The following is a 15,353-nucleotide window of genomic DNA, read 5'->3' as shown; positions in this document are numbered from 1 at the left end:
TAACCTAAAACCAAAACACATAGAAATATTTGTTAAGATATCCTAACACTCTTGGTAAGGAAAAATTATGGCAAAAAAGTGAGAAGGGTAACGTTAACTGTCCAATTTCTTGGCCGCATCCACACACTGACTTTGCCTACTGTAACAGAACAATGGGGGGACAAAGTCTGGATTTTCTGCATCCATGCTTGACTCTCCTGTAAGACGGTTTATTAAACATGTGGTCAGTCACGGTGCAGAGATGTCGCAAATATGACCAGCGTGGGGGCAATCGTTTGTTTACATGATAGCTTCCGAGTTAGCAGTTAGCTGTTGCTAATCGTTGACTGCTAACTTGGGTCAACACGGCACGAAATAGCGGGGATGCCCATTGCTGCCGTAACCTACTTATCCTCACTGACTACATGTTTGTGTGTGATAAACAGTGGAGAAAACCTTACCTGATATGAAATGAGCACTGCAGAGCCGAGAATTTCTGATGATTTCATCAGTCCAGTCTGTCCGTTTTATTGCTTGCAACCATAGATGTCTTCGATTTGCCTCAAATGGCGTCTTCGACGACGGAATACGGTAAAAATGAAGCTGGTTATCTTTGCATTTAGGTTTTGACATCCAACGGCACAACAGGACATTTCCCCTCTTTTTTCTCTCTATTTTCTCTATTCTTTCTGACTGTACCTCCATGTGTATTTGCTGCTTACTTCCGCTATTTTTCTGCCACCAGTAAGCGTTCGCAACTCTTGCTAAGAGTGGTCTATATGTTTGTTTATTTATTTATTTATTTACTGATTCTTTTTTGAATCATGTTGTTGTTTATTTCACATCAGATTATTTACATTCATGGATTAAATCAGTTGATTTTTTAAACTCTTCTCAGTGATTCTCATAAACTTCTTCTTGTTTTCAGGTCCCAGTGATTTTTCTGTTGTCATGACGCTGATGAGTTCATTATTAAACTGTATTCATCTCTGTCCAGTGAAAACGATGTGAGTGAGAGACAGACACAGACGTGTAGAGACTGAACTGTCTGTTCAACAGTGAGAAGGTTTCTGTGACAGAAGGAGACTCTGGTTCAATCAACACAGACTCACTGAGGAACCAGAACTGGACCAGAATCCAAAGCCAGGATACAGAGGTTGAGTGAAGGTGGTGTTGAAGGTGTAGATGTGGATCAGTGAGTCAGAGGAGACTCTGTAGAAGGACAGAGAGCCAGCAGGACAGTCCACATACACTGCTACTCTGTTAGAGACACAGGAGGAGGAGGAGGTATGTGTCTCTCTGCTATTGTGCCTGACGTGGTAACCAACAACATCAGAGCAGTCCAGACTCCAGGACTGATCGTTCATTCCAAACCAACAGTCTCTACTGTTTCCTTTCCTTCTGATTCTTCTGTAACTCACTGATATATCAACCATTCCTCTCCACTCGACCTCCCAGTAGCAGCGACCAGTCAGACCAGTTGAACACAGCAGCTGAGGACACTCGTCAAATCTGTCTGGATGATCAGGATATGACTGATGCTTCTCCACACGTGTTGCCTTCCTGTTGTTGTCAGACAGTTTGATGTTTTTGTTCACTGTGTTTGTGTCGATTGTGAGTGGACAGGAATCTGATGGAGAGAACAAGACACAGCTGCAGTTATTGATCATTGATCAGTTATTGACAGTTTGATGAAAACTCATGAGGTCAGTGATGTGACAGTGTGAAGATGGTTGAATGTGCTGCTTTGTTTCCAGTAGGGATGCACATTTTGAATTTTTTTTCTGACTGATAACCGACACTCGTTAACCGATTATTAACCGTTAACCAATAAGATTACGACGCTCCAATTATTATTTTTTTGCCATTAAAGGGATAGTTAAACATTTTGACAAATTGGCCCATTGCCATAACCCCTATAGTCATAGAAGTAGGTTCATTACCTTTAATTGTCGGTGCAAGCTATTTTTAGAATGGCGGAGCAGAGCCGTGAGCTGCTCAGAGCTACGCTACGGAGGCTCATGGGATTTCTTGGTTTCCCTCATCAAACTCATCAAATACACAATCCAACAACCCCACAACGCTCTGGTGGACAAGTTGTGACCTGCACATTCACCACGCTATGAGATAATAACAGAACGTTACCAGACAGAGTTGTTTTAGAGGGAAATACAGAGACTCCTTGATGAAAAACTGTCCCTGAATGCAACGCGCATCAGCGGTTTTGCATGCATTTCCCTCTAAAACAACTCTGTGTGGTAACGTTGTGTTATTATCTCATAGTGTGGTGAATGTGCAGGTCACAACTTGTCCACCAGAGTGTTGTGGAGTTGTTGGATTGTGTATATGAGTTTAATGAGGGAAACCAAGAAATCCCAGCCTCCGTAGCGTAGCTCTGAGCAGCTCACGGCTCTGCTCCGCTGTTCTAAAAATATCTTTCACCGACAATTAAAGGTAACGAACCTACTGCTATGACGATAGGGATTATGGCAATGGGCCAATTTGACAAAATGTTGAACTATCCCTTTAAATGCACACGTGCTCTGTCTCAGCTGATCGCTCATATGGAGGTTAGATCGTCCATTGTTGAACTGTTTTATACAAAGTGCAGCCAAACACCACACTGAAGGAACAGCAGAGCTCCTCTGTGGAGCTGCAGGAGAGCTGCATCGGCATCCTCTTTTATTTATTTTTTTCATTGTTTTTCAGCGCCGTTGTTACAGGTGATGCACATCTATGTCTGTGTAGCCGGCACGTGCAGAGGGGGGGCGGAGGGTGCTGAAGCACCTGCCCCTTGGCTCCTTGATGCCCAAAGTGCCCTTTTGTCGGGGCTATTTTTTTTTTTTTGCGTGTGTATTTGTGTGAAGGCCTGTCAGTAGCCCTTCAAGAATAACATTTAACAAATAGTAATAATTTTTTATTTATTTCTAAATGAAATGAAAGGCTCAATTTGGTCACATCATGCACCAAGACGTGCCCCGACGTGCCCCCGCCGCAGCTAGAGACGGGCTCGGCGCCAAAATCCGACAGATCACATGTTACAGCAACAATATTGCATTTACGCTATGAAACGGGAGTGGTGACGGACTGGCCATAGGGGAATGTGGGCAAACGCCACAACGGTCGGACCGAGGTGACTGCGACCGCTGCGTGAAGATGCAGTCCTGCTGATGTGATCAAGATAAAAGTCGGTTGGGGCATGCTGTTTTATCGCCGGCAACCTCTTAACGACGGTAGTCACTTTGTAACATTATGACTGATAGCTCACCTGGTAAAGCATCTACCTTAGTAAGCAGAACCATTCTCTAGTAGGGGTTTGAATCTCAGCATAGACGGTACATTTAGTTAATGTGTTTTCTTTTCTCATCATCATTATGATCATATATATATATATATATATATATATATATATATATATATATATATATATAGTTTTTATGCCTTTTTTTTTTAGCACCTGCCCCTCCAAAGGTCTCTGCACGGACCTGCTGTGTAGCTACATTTATGATCTGATTTTCCTTCATGGCGGCTGCTGCACATACTGTCAGTCCTCCTGTGAAACTTTTTACTGCGAAATATGATTGAAGGCGCGTGGAAATCTGCACGTGTCGACACGCCCCCATGAGTTGTCAACATAAGGAGATGATAATTAAATAAATAAATAACTGATAGTATTAATCGGTCAAAGCTCTTGTTAATGGTTAAAAGGTTAAACATGTGCATCCCTCGTTTCCATGAATCAAAGTAAAAACAGACTTACACTTCCTCAGACCTGGTGTCAACCATGGGACTCCAGCAGGCTCCACCCTGAAAGGAGGAGGGGGGTCAGAGCAGCACCTTCTCTGGCAGCATGCACACATGGACATTACATGGCTCTCACACACACACTGTTTTATCACTGTGTTCACATGGAGGCTTGTATGTATGGATGAACACTAAGAAGGAGCTGGAGTCTTTATCTAGTGATGATACAGAACAGGAGGAGACGAGGAGGAAATACTTCATCTTGTTGCTGTGTTGTTATTAGTGTGTCCACACTCAACAGGTGTCTACAGTCTCTGGGACTGTTCAGGTCAAACACTCTGTTGGTTCAGGAGCAGTTCAACCAGCTGCAGCTGAAATGTTTCCTGATACACTCTGAAATAAAGTCTGATCCAAACATCTGGAGAGACTCAGAGCACAGCTGCCAACAGCTGCTTTCATCACTGACATCTCTTCTCCTGAATATGACAGAGTGAGTCATGATGAGACACTGAAGTCGTCATGAGGAGAAACTCCTGATCACAGTAGTTCATCACTGTGGCTGATGAAAGCTGCACAGCTCATGTTTGAAACACAGATTTTGGCTTCAGTATAAACTGTGTTGGGACGAGTCAGACTGAGACAGAGGACGTCAGTGGAGTGGGCGGAGCTTCACTGTGGCCTACACCACCTGTGGATATGGTCTGAGTGATGGGCTCTGATGTCATCAATGCATGGATCACCTGAGACAGATGTTAATACCAGGTGTGAACGGGGCCATAGAAGATGTTCCAGCTCCTCCTCCTCTATCAGACAGTGAGTGTGGCTGCAGCAGCCTCTCCATACCTGAGAGAGTCCAGTCTCCAGTCTGGATCCTCCAGTCCAGCAGACAGCAGCTCCACTCCTGAGGCTCCTGGATGATTGTAGCTCAGGTCCAGCTCTCTCAGATGGGAGGGGTTGGAGCTCAGAGCTGAGGCCAGAGAAGCACAGCCTTCCTCTGTGACCAGACATCCTGACAGACTGAACACACACAACAACACACAGGGACCCTCTGTCAACACCTGCTGCTGTGTTCAAGTGGCGTCAGATAAACAGCTGGATGGATCCTCACCTGAGAGTCTCCAGTCTACATTGTGGACTCTCCAGTCCACCAGACAGCAGCTTCACTCCTGAGTCCTGCAGGTCGTTGTTACTCAGGTCCAGGTGTCTCAGATTAAAAGACGGGGAGCTGAGGACTGAGGACAGAGCTTCACAGCTTCTTTCTGAGAGGTTACAGCTGCTCAGTCTGAAGAAATGATCATGAGGAATTAAAGAAGAAAGGAGTTTATTTTCTGTCCTGTTGAAAAGACAGAAGGGTTTTTATGTAATGATGAATAAATCCAACTATCTCTACTTACAAAGCTTTGTTAGAGGCTTTGACCACTGGCAGCAGCCTCAGAAGAGCCTCCTCTGAAGCAAAGTATTTCCTCAGGTCAAACATGTTCAGATCTTCTTCTGATGACAGTAAGATGAAAACCAGAGCCGACCATTGACCAGGAGACAGTTTATATGTGGAGAGATCTCCTGAGCTCAGGAACCGTTGGATCCTCTCCACTAGAGAACGATCATTCAGTTCATTCAGACAGTGGAACAGGTTGATGCTTTTCTCTGCAGAGCGAGTCTCTTCAATCTTCTTCGTGATGTACTGGACTGTTTCCTGATTGGACCGTGAGTCACTTCCTGTCTGAGTCATCAGACCTCGTAGGAGATTCTGATTGGTCTTCAGTGAAAGACCCAGGAGGAAGCGGAGGAACAAGTCCAGGTGTCCATTTGGACTCTGTAAGGCCCCGTCCACAGCACTCTGGTAGAAGTTTCTCTCTGCAGATGTGACTCCTGTTGTTTCAGTCTTCTTGGAGGTTGTTTGTTGCTGTGACATCAGGTTGAGTCCAGAGTTGATGAAGGTCAGATGGACATGAAGAGCAGCCAGAAACTCCTGAACACTCAGATGGACGAAGCAGAACATCTTGTCCTGGTACAGGCCGCTCTCCTCTTTAAAGATCTGTGTGAACACTCCTGAGTACACTGAGGCTGCTCTGATATCGATGCCACACTCTGTCAGGTCTGATTCATAGAAGATCAGGTTTCCTTTCTGCAGCTGCTCAAAAGCCAGTTTTCCCAGAGTCTCAATCATCTTCCTGCTCTCTGGACTCCAGTGTGGATCTGTCTCAGCTCCTCCATCGTACTTGGCCTTCTTCAGTTTTAGATGAACCACCAGGAAGTGGATGTACATCTCAGTCAGGGTCTTGGGCAGCTCTCCTCCCTCTCTGGTCTTCAACAGCTCCTCCAGAACTGTAGCAGTGATCCAGCAGAAGATTGGGATGTGGCACATGATGTGGAGGCTTCGTGATCTCTTGATGTGGGAGATGACCCCTCTGGCCTGCTCCTCATCTCTGAACCTCTTCCTGAAGTACTCCTCCTTCTGTGGGTCAGTGAACCCTCTGACCTCTGTCACCATGTCAACACAGTAAGGAGGGATCTGATTGGCTGCTGCAGGTCGTGTGGTTATCCAGAGGCGAGCAGAGGGAAGCAGTGTCCCACTGATGAGGTTGGTCAGCAGCACGTTGACTGAGGTGGACTCTGTCACATCAGTCAGGATCTCAGTGTTGTGGAAGTCCAGAGGAAGTCGACACTCGTCCAGACCGTCAAAGATGAAGACGACCTGGAACTCATCAAACCTGCAGATTCCTGCTTCTTTGGTTTCAGAGAAGAAGTGATGAACAAGTTCCACCAAGCTGAACTTTCTCTCTTTCAGCCCATTCAGCTCTCTGAAGGTGAAGGGAAATGTGAAGTGTATGTCCTGGTTGGTTTTGTCTTCAGCCCAGTCCAGAGTGAACTTCTGTGTTAAGACTGTTTTCCCAATGCCAGCCACTCCCTTTGTCATCACTCTTCTGATTGGTCGGTCTCTTCCAGGTGGGGCTTTAAAGATGTCTCCTTGTCTGATGGTTGTTTCTGGTCTGTCTGGTTTCCTGGACACTGTTTCAATCTGTCTGACCTCATGTTCGTCATTGACTCCTCCAGCCCCTCCCTCTGTGATGTAGAGCTCTGTGTAGATCTGGTTCAGAAGGGTTTGGTGTCCTGCTTTAGCGATGCCCTCAAACACACACTGGAACTTCTCCTTCAGCTTGTTTTTGAGTTTAGGCTGGCATTTGTAAAGAGCTTCTGAATGAATAAACAACAGGTAATAGGACAGTAAGGTAAAGGTCCTCGTAACAACAGGTCATAGTAAATGAATGTAAACACACAGAAATATTTGAATCTAAAGTCATGTAGTCATGGTGATGACTAGAACCGTGAATTGTGACATTCCCTCACAAAAGGTGCTGAACTTTACCTGCTGCTGCTGCTGCTGACGGGTCTTGTCCTGTTGGAGGAAAGGGAATCATTAATCATGAGGAGTAGCAGGACCAACCCAGTTGGCTTTGTCCTCTGTGTGGAAATAGTTACAAAGCCAAGAGATTTAATAAAGGTAAAACCCTGGCTGCACTTTCCATGACTGACCTTCATTAATTCCAATCTTCTTCAGAATGAACCTTGCCACCTGCAGAACATTCTCAGTAGTGTACATGCCAACCATCAAGTCCACCGTTTTCTCTCTTCTTGCATCCTCCAGCTCACACTTTGGGATGGCAGGGAAACTATCCAGTAAGTCAGCATTCTGCAGGTACCACTGGAAGCGGTGCAGCTCAGTTCTCCCCAACTTCATCAAAATCTGCAGCAGCTCCTCCTTCACAGGCGTCGCCATCTCTGTTGCCTGACAGAATCAGATCAGTGACACTGTTTCACTAAAGCCTGCCACACACTTAAAGATAAGATTTTCCCCCTTCCGACCACAGACAGACATCGCCCGATTATCTTAAGCTCTTCAGATTATTAAGATTCTCTTGTAGTGTGTGGTGTGTTAAGAGTCAAAAATTCCCCCGACAATCGGCTCGGAAAACGTTCTGCGCATGTTCAATATTTACGATTATTGGGACTGACAACCGTGGCCATTTCAATCAAAAGTCATCTTGTGTGTGGAAAGCCGGTGTTGTGCGGAGAAGTGCCTGCTTGCTGAGCTCTGCTTGCCGAGCTCTGCATGCTGCTCGCGGCAACAAGCCACTTCTCGGCACAGCACCGGCAATCCCACAGAGAGCCACGGTGCAGCCCTGGCATTACATGAGGTTCACACAGACATTCACGCACATGGGAGATTTCCTGATAGCCGATAGCAAAGACGGTAGCGCTCATAGCCGGCCACAGCCAGAAATAGAGCAGCCATGTTTAAACGATCATGTGACCGCCGCTCACAGCCCGTCATGTGACAGCGCATGGGTCCCTATTGGACAGCAGCTTGACTGCTCGGCGTCCGGAGCCACAGACACACACCGATGGGATCGTTGTAAAGGCTGAAGTGCCCCGCTTTCATTAAAAAAAAAAATTACGTCGCTCTCATTGTCCATTCTGGAAAAAGATCCAAAAGAGTAGCTACAACGACACCCCTATTCGCTGCTGATGCCGTGGATCTCTTTCTGAGTTTTCTGACCGGAGGGTTGACTCTTAATGTGTGTGGTGTGCTGTGTTTGGAAAATCGCAGCTCACCACACACAATACAATCAAAACTGTTCAATCACAGATTTTTTATCTTCATGTGTGGGGTCTCTCACAGATAAAAAATCGGTTGAGATTTATAAAATCTTTATGTGTGTGGCAGGCTTAAGACTGATACCACCATGTATGTGGTAAGGGATGTGACTCTATTTAGTGCCATCACATCCCTGGATTGGTAATTAATATACAGTATTTAACACTGGTAGGATAAATCTGAAATGTCCTCCATCTTTACACAAGACAAACATCAGTGCGACTCACAGCAGTGATGGCCAACAACAGACAGAAGGTATTTCAGTGTTCACTCAGACACAGTCTCATAATTTTGACCCAGGTAGTTTTTTGTGTGTGTGAAATAATTCTGTTTTTGTGTGCAAAGTAAATTATATCAAGCATCCAAAACAAAACTATGATATAAAAATTGTATGAATTGACTGTATATATTGTATATATGGACTTTAAAAAAGCTTTTGACGAAGTCCCACATAAAAGATTACTTACTAAGACAAGATCTTATGGTTTAGATGAGGGAGTTATACAATGGATAGAGGACTTTTTGTATAATAGGACACAGCAGGTGAGGGCAAATGGAGTTTCAGAAACCATCACATATGGAAAAGTCACGGACTGAGAGACCTGTAGTTTTAATGTAAACAAAGTCATTTACGCAGTGTTGTTTTTGGCAGGCATTTTAGATTTAGTCTTAGTCTTAGTCTTTTTGACGAAAATACTTATTCGTTTTAGTCAATTTTAGTCATTTCTATATGTGATAGTTTTAGTCTACGAAAACTCAACAAGGTTTTAGTCTAGTTTGGTAAAAAAAAAAAAAAAAGTCTTTTAACAAATGAATTCAATAAAGGAATGGTTTTACACATATGTTTCCACCCAATGGCTTATGGTCTAAGGATTATGCATTAGCCTACACACAAATAAATTGGTAACAGTAGCCTAGTGCATTCAGTTTTTTTTTCTGCTGGATTATATTTAAAATACGTCCATATATCTTCTGGTCGAGTGACGGCAGGTGTGTTGAGCAGAATGTGCGCTGCATGTCAGATGGCTGCACCTGCTCTCTGCCGCTCTGATCACAAGCACCGGGCGCACCGCGGCTCGTCTCAGCAGCGTTGTTCTACTTTTGACGGAGCTGTTGCTAAATCGTTAGAGTAAGCTTAGAGTAATGACAATCCATAATATGGAATTTAGAGGCGATCACAGCCCTACCACTGACATTTACGTCCGTTCTCGTCAACGAAAACTCATACACGTCTTGTCATGTTTTCGTCATCAGAGAGCCATGTTTATCTCGTCACCGTCTCGTTATCGTCATGAAAAAAAGGGGCGTCAACGAAAATATTTCGTCATCGACATCGTTAACGAAAACAACACTGCATTTACGTAAGAAAAACACAAATACCTGTGAGAGACCGTCTTGGTGGTTCTAGTGTTCACATTAGCCTAATGAAGAATGAAGAAAACACATTACAAATAAACTATGACCGAATTGGCAGCCGAAACAGTGTGCACTTATCTCAAGGAAATTTAAATCGAATGCAACTGTAACTTGTAATCCAAGAGGATCTTGGATGAGAGATGAAACGTCTTCCTAGACAAATAACCAAGTCCAGTTGCATTCAATTTAAATTTCCTTGAGATAACTATGACCGGGACAAATGAGAATATTCACAGGCTTAGTGTGTACTTATAGCTTCCTATACGCCGGCCGGAGTCAACTCGCAACAATGTAGCTTTCCCTCGATTAAAGTAGTTCTGTCATCTCCTACTTTGTACCGGATAAGAGACAGCACCCGACAGATATATGCTAAATGTTTGGATGCAACAAAGTCACTGTTAAGAAAATCAGCATCTAATCTGTCCCTTCAAGAGCAGCTGCTGACAGATGTGCATTATTGCTCCGCTCGTGAGTCCAGCCGCATCGGGTCCAGGCTGCTGGCACGGACGAAGCAGCTAAGAAACTGTTTAAACGAGCGATCGTGGGCTATGAGTGGATTGTTACATTCACCAGAACTTGCAGAAAATAGATATGAGACAGTTTACTCAAACTTGGAGCCAGACCCGGCCAGGCTACAGGAGAGATCAGAAATACGGAGCGGTCCAGGACCCCCAAAAGGCCGAGAACCGCTGATCCTGTTGAACGTAACCACTGTGAAACAATAAAAAAACAACAACATTGATTTGATTGACCGGCGTAGCGGTCCCTCTCTCCATTCACTCTCTAGCTCTCTCGACCACAGCTGAAAATTAAGTAACCTATGGCCTATGAACAGCGCCACTCTCCATTGCAGCTACGTTGTGGTGAAACGTGGAAGGGCCGGTTCTAGGCAGGCATAGTATATGAGGGGGCAGTCAGAAATGTGAAGGGGGCATCATGTGAACACATCATGCTCCAGCACTTTTTTTTCTCCGTGCTTATAGTAACTTTATTGTTGGCTATGTGTCCAACCCCAACCTGGAGAAGTGGATTGCACTTTGTCAGGCCTCTACCTTCAGACCTGTCCAACTAGGGGCTGGGGTGGCCAACCAGGGTCTTAGAGCCCAAATTTTTTACTGTCGTAATGCAAAGAGCCACATTATATGAGGGGTTAGGGGTGCATATACCTGAAGATGCATTGCAAACCCAGAGGGGGTGAAAAAGGTGAGTAGCTAAACCCCTGTAGGGGGGTCTGGTGGCATCCCCCCCCGAAAATTTTTGTGATTTTAAAATGTGAGCGAAGCATTCTGGTGTACTCTGAGAAGAGGGGGGGGGGGTCTACTATGGTCAAGATTTACAAAACTGAAAGGTAGACAGTAGGTGGATTTTCGGAAAATCTCAATATTGAGGGCGATACAACCCTTAAACTTGCCCCTCAACTTAATTTTTCTGAGAATCAGAAGCACTTGCACTGGCGGGAGCGCACATTTTTAAGATTTGAAGGTTAAGATTGAGGGATTGGAATAAAGGTTAAGAAAAAATAATAAAATAAAGGGTTAGTGCGCATTCTGCCCTCGCCAGACTGATGTCAAAAGAGGCAAAATGGGCCAAAAATGCAATGCACACATGTGCACACAACACACTATTACTACCTGCATCTGAGGACACATGCAGACTGTTTCTGAATGAAGACTGATTCTGAAACGTTAGCTTTGAATGCTGTTAAATGTTAAATGTTTTGGAAATTAATGTTGATTTGTTTTATAACACAAATATGTGTGATAATGTTATGTTTTGTGCTTTTTAGCAGTCGAACCAGTTGGGGTCATTTTCTGTTTTGTGAAATTCAGAAAATAGGTATTAGGCTATTTCATATAAATGAGGTGTGAAATCAACACTTGTTGTCCTCTGGGGACAAAGAGTGTTACTAAATTCAATAAAACACCCATAATTCAACCAAATTGCTTCAAATTTATTTTAACTGTTAATACCATAGTATTAAACAACCTCCGTTAATTTCAGGCCGTTTGATAAAAAAAACAAAACAAAAAAGAAGTCCACATCAGTCCTGTAAATCTAATGACAGACCACTCACCACAGACAGACCACTCACCACAGACAAAGTCCCAGCTGTTCTCCAGCGGCTGTCCGGACGAGCTCAGGCTGCGTTTAGTGGCTCAGACAGCGGCAGAGCAGCAGCTCCTCTCTGCCTCCTCCACAGGCTGATTCAGGCGATAAAGCTGCCTCCAGTCATCAGGAAGTGGAGCTGCACACAAAGAACCACTCTGTGTTCAACTACTGACCATCCACTAACTCTGCTTCTGCTCTTATTCCAGCGCTTCTACCGACAACATCCACACAACATGGAGGACACGGTTCTGTCGGTCCAGACTTTACAGTTACAGCTCTGACTCAGCTACAGTAACATTATAATAACATAACAACAACACAACAACAAGTTGAAGGGCAGAGAACTCAGGTAACGACAGGTGTTAACGAGGAAAACATTCAGACTGTTCACCTTACCTTCACACGACGAAATAAACTGCGACACAACCGCTGGGTGAAAGTGGAAGTAAACTTTAAACAGGAAGTGGGGGAGGGGATGTCACTTCTGTAATCTGAGTAGAGAGACTGGTGTTTTTACTACTGCTGTTTATTTCTAATACTGAACCATAAACAGTTCAAATACTAATGATAATATTGACCTTCAGTCCGCCGCTTGTCAGAAGAACATGTGTGTGTTTCCCCTGTGTGTGTTAAAAATGTTAATGTAACACATTATTTATTTAAAGGCCGGCGTAAGTTTAACCCATGGTCTAACACACAGCAGATCTTAATGCTGACGTAAGGTGACACACCTCTTTAATAATAATAATAATAATAATAATAATAATAATGATCATAATAAATAAAACACCTCTGCTGTCAGAGAGAGAGAGAGAGCGTGGTGGACAACTGTGGACTGACTGAATGTGAAAGTAATCCAAAACTATAATGTGTCATCATCACAACTCAAGTTCCTTTCACACATTAAAGGACAATTCCGGGCGAATTCAACTCTGGGGTGTATTTTCATATCATTTTAGGTCTAAAAGAATGAATCTGAAGATTTTCAGTTTAATCGCTCCTGTTTTGCGGTAGTTGCATCTGTCCCCGCGTCCCCACGGCAGCAATGAATGGGAGTGGATGTAAGTTCCGCTGTTTAGGCTGTTTACAGCCCTCAAAGCCGCAATTTTTTTCCACAGACAGTGTCAGATGGCGACTCAAACATGCACCGAGAAGTTTATTTACTTCAAGCAAGCCGACATGTTTGTAAAAGTCGATCTAATTCAAAGTCTCCCGGAGTCTCGCGCGAGACCCAGTTGCCGTGCGCGGTGTGTTCACATGCAGTGGGAAAAACTACCGTTTGTGTCATAAACACAGGAATATCAACTCTTTACTTGCTTCAAGTAAAAAAAACTTCTCGGCGCATGTTTGAGTAGCCACCTGACGCTGTCTGTGGAAAAAAATGTACACTTCAAGCAAGTAAAGAGTTGATATTCCTGTGTTTATGACACAAATGGTAGCTCCGACTGCGCCTGAATACACCAGCACTGCAACTTCGGGCTCGCGCGAGACTCCGGGAGACTTTGAATTAGATCTAGTTTTACAAACATGCCGGCTTGCTTGAAGTAAATAAACTTCTCGGTGCATGTTTGAGTAGCCATCTGACGCTGTCTGTGGAAAAAAATTGCGGCTTTGAGGGCTGGAAACAGCCTAAACAGCGGAACTTACATCCACTCCCATTCATTGCTGCCGTGGGGACGCGGGGACAGATGCAACTACCGCAAAACAGGAGCGATTAAACTGAAAATCTTCAGATTCATTCTTTTAGACCTAAAATGATATGAAAATACACCCCAGAGTTGAATTCGCCCGGAATTGTCCTTTAACAGCTGTGCACTTTGCCTTAATGGTGAGCAGTGGAAGTTGACAGGTGTAAATGTATTAAATCTAAGAACATTGTGCAGTCTGGTCTGGTGCTTCAATAAATTGATGATAACGTTCAAATGAGGTGTATAAATTATTTGGAAGGAGCCTGCTCACACATTTAAAACAAACAATAACAGGCTATATATTATATACTGTATGTAGTAGCCGATTGTCAAACAAATAAAAGTGTCAAATCAAACTTCAAATTATACAAATCAAAGGGCCACTGTACTCGGATGAGAAAAAACATAATGTCCAAACAAATGTCCAATTTCAACAAAAATCGTGGTTTATTTAACCAAAGGGCGAGCAAACAAAGAACAAAGAAAATTCTTGTGCCTCTCCCGCTCCGGTAAAAAAACATTTGCCCACCCAGGTGCATGCTGGTCCCTTACCGACAGCCTACCTATATAATTTCAGGTGCCCTCCTACCGTGTCCAAATGAAACAAAACACAAATAATAAACAAGAAACACCTAAACTAAACAAATAATAAACTAGAATACTAACAGAAATGTAATCATAATGAAATCAAATAAATTGATTGAGAAAACAAAATACTCACTAAACAAAATACTAAACTAAACAGCACTAAATACTAACAATAAAAAAATAGCTCCAACACTGTATATATAAAGATGTGCTGCTCTTTTTGCTCCATTGCTTGTTATGAGAAGCCAGTGATGTAGTCGGCTACTAGTACTCATATCTGTAACAGATGGAGACCAGAGATGGACAGAGTACTCGACCCCAGTACTTGAGTAATAGTACAAATACTACTGGTCAAAATTTACTCCGTTACAAGTAAAAGTAGCTCACTCGACATGTTACTCGAGTAAGAGTAAAAAAGTACTTGCTTTTAAAGGTACTTATATCCAAAAGTGCACGCTTTTAAATGTACTTTAAGTAAAAGTAAGAGTAAATTTCTTATTTTTCACATGAATGAAATACTATCATTTTTACTAAATTCATTTAAGGACCTTTTAACTCTTGTTTCTGAGAATTAACTCTTTGAAACCAGCTGCACTGATGTTCTGCTTTTAGAACCACAATGTTATATAAAGCTGCAGAAACACCTATAAAAACAAATTAAATGAATGGGATCATAAGAGGACAGCAATTGTCATTTTCATGTTTTACACCCCCCAGCCCCCCCACACACATCAGGCAAGGCATTTTCTATCTCCCCCTCACTGAGGGGACACGACTTTGTCCACAATTCAATGCTATATTTCAATGCTGTATTTATGTGGTACCACAGGAGATTACAGGCAAACGTTGATAAAAATAACAATTCTTTAATTAAGTAATGCAGATGTTTATTAACAATCATTTAACTCTTGCGTGAAAACTGTAACCGAATGAACCTGCACCGTCCAACTAACTCTTACTCTTACTTTTCAGTCTTCCTAGAAATTAACTCGAGTAAAAGTAAAAATATTTGCCTTGGGAATGTATTCAAGTAAGAGTAATAAGTACCAAAGAAATCTAATACTCAAGTAAAGTACAAATCCTCTATATATGTACTTAAGTACAGTACTCAGGTAAATTTACTCCGTTACTGTCCACCACTGCTAAATACTAACAATAAAAAAATAGCTCCA

General features: G+C 43.2%; 1 protein-coding gene across 1 annotated transcript; it reads right to left on the bottom strand.

Moving 5' to 3' along the window:
- Positions 1–1,035: 1,035 nt before the first annotated feature.
- Positions 1,036–12,313, bottom strand: LOC146965595 (uncharacterized). The gene is made up of 8 exons (XM_085765062.1): positions 11,889–12,313; positions 7,258–7,510; positions 7,091–7,120; positions 6,732–6,918; positions 4,832–5,005; positions 4,567–4,740; positions 3,740–3,786; positions 1,036–1,609 (listed from the first exon to the last, which is right to left on the bottom strand). Exons 2-8 carry the CDS (start codon positions 7,499–7,501, stop codon positions 1,077–1,079), a joined length of 1,389 nt encoding a protein of 462 aa, XP_085621188.1. The 5' UTR covers positions 7,502–7,510; positions 11,889–12,313; the 3' UTR covers positions 1,036–1,076.
- Positions 12,314–15,353: the final 3,040 nt, after the last annotated feature.

This window comes from Trachurus japonicus, chromosome 21, assembly GCF_045865225.1.
Source record: "Trachurus japonicus isolate A0001 chromosome 21, Traja_1.0".
Lineage (NCBI taxonomy): Eukaryota > Metazoa > Chordata > Actinopteri > Carangiformes > Carangidae > Trachurus > Trachurus japonicus.
Note: the sequence above shows the minus strand (reverse complement) of the source record. Positions and strands in the feature narration are given on the sequence as shown.

What these genes read in the sequence shown, in the direction of transcription:
- LOC146965595 (XM_085765062.1), bottom strand. Translation starts at nt 7,501, where the DNA reads ATGGCGACGCCTGTGAAGGAGGAGCTGCTGCAGATTTTGATGAAGTTG. An exon ending in GAAGATTGGAATTAATGAAG is followed by an intron (nt 7,121 to 7,257) that starts GTCAGTCATGGA and finishes TTCCTCCAACAG; the next exon opens with GACAAGACCCGTCAGCAGCA. An exon ending in GTCAGACAGATTGAAACAGT is followed by an intron (nt 5,006 to 6,731) that starts GTCCAGGAAACC and finishes TCATTTCTTCAG; the next exon opens with ACTGAGCAGCTGTAACCTCT.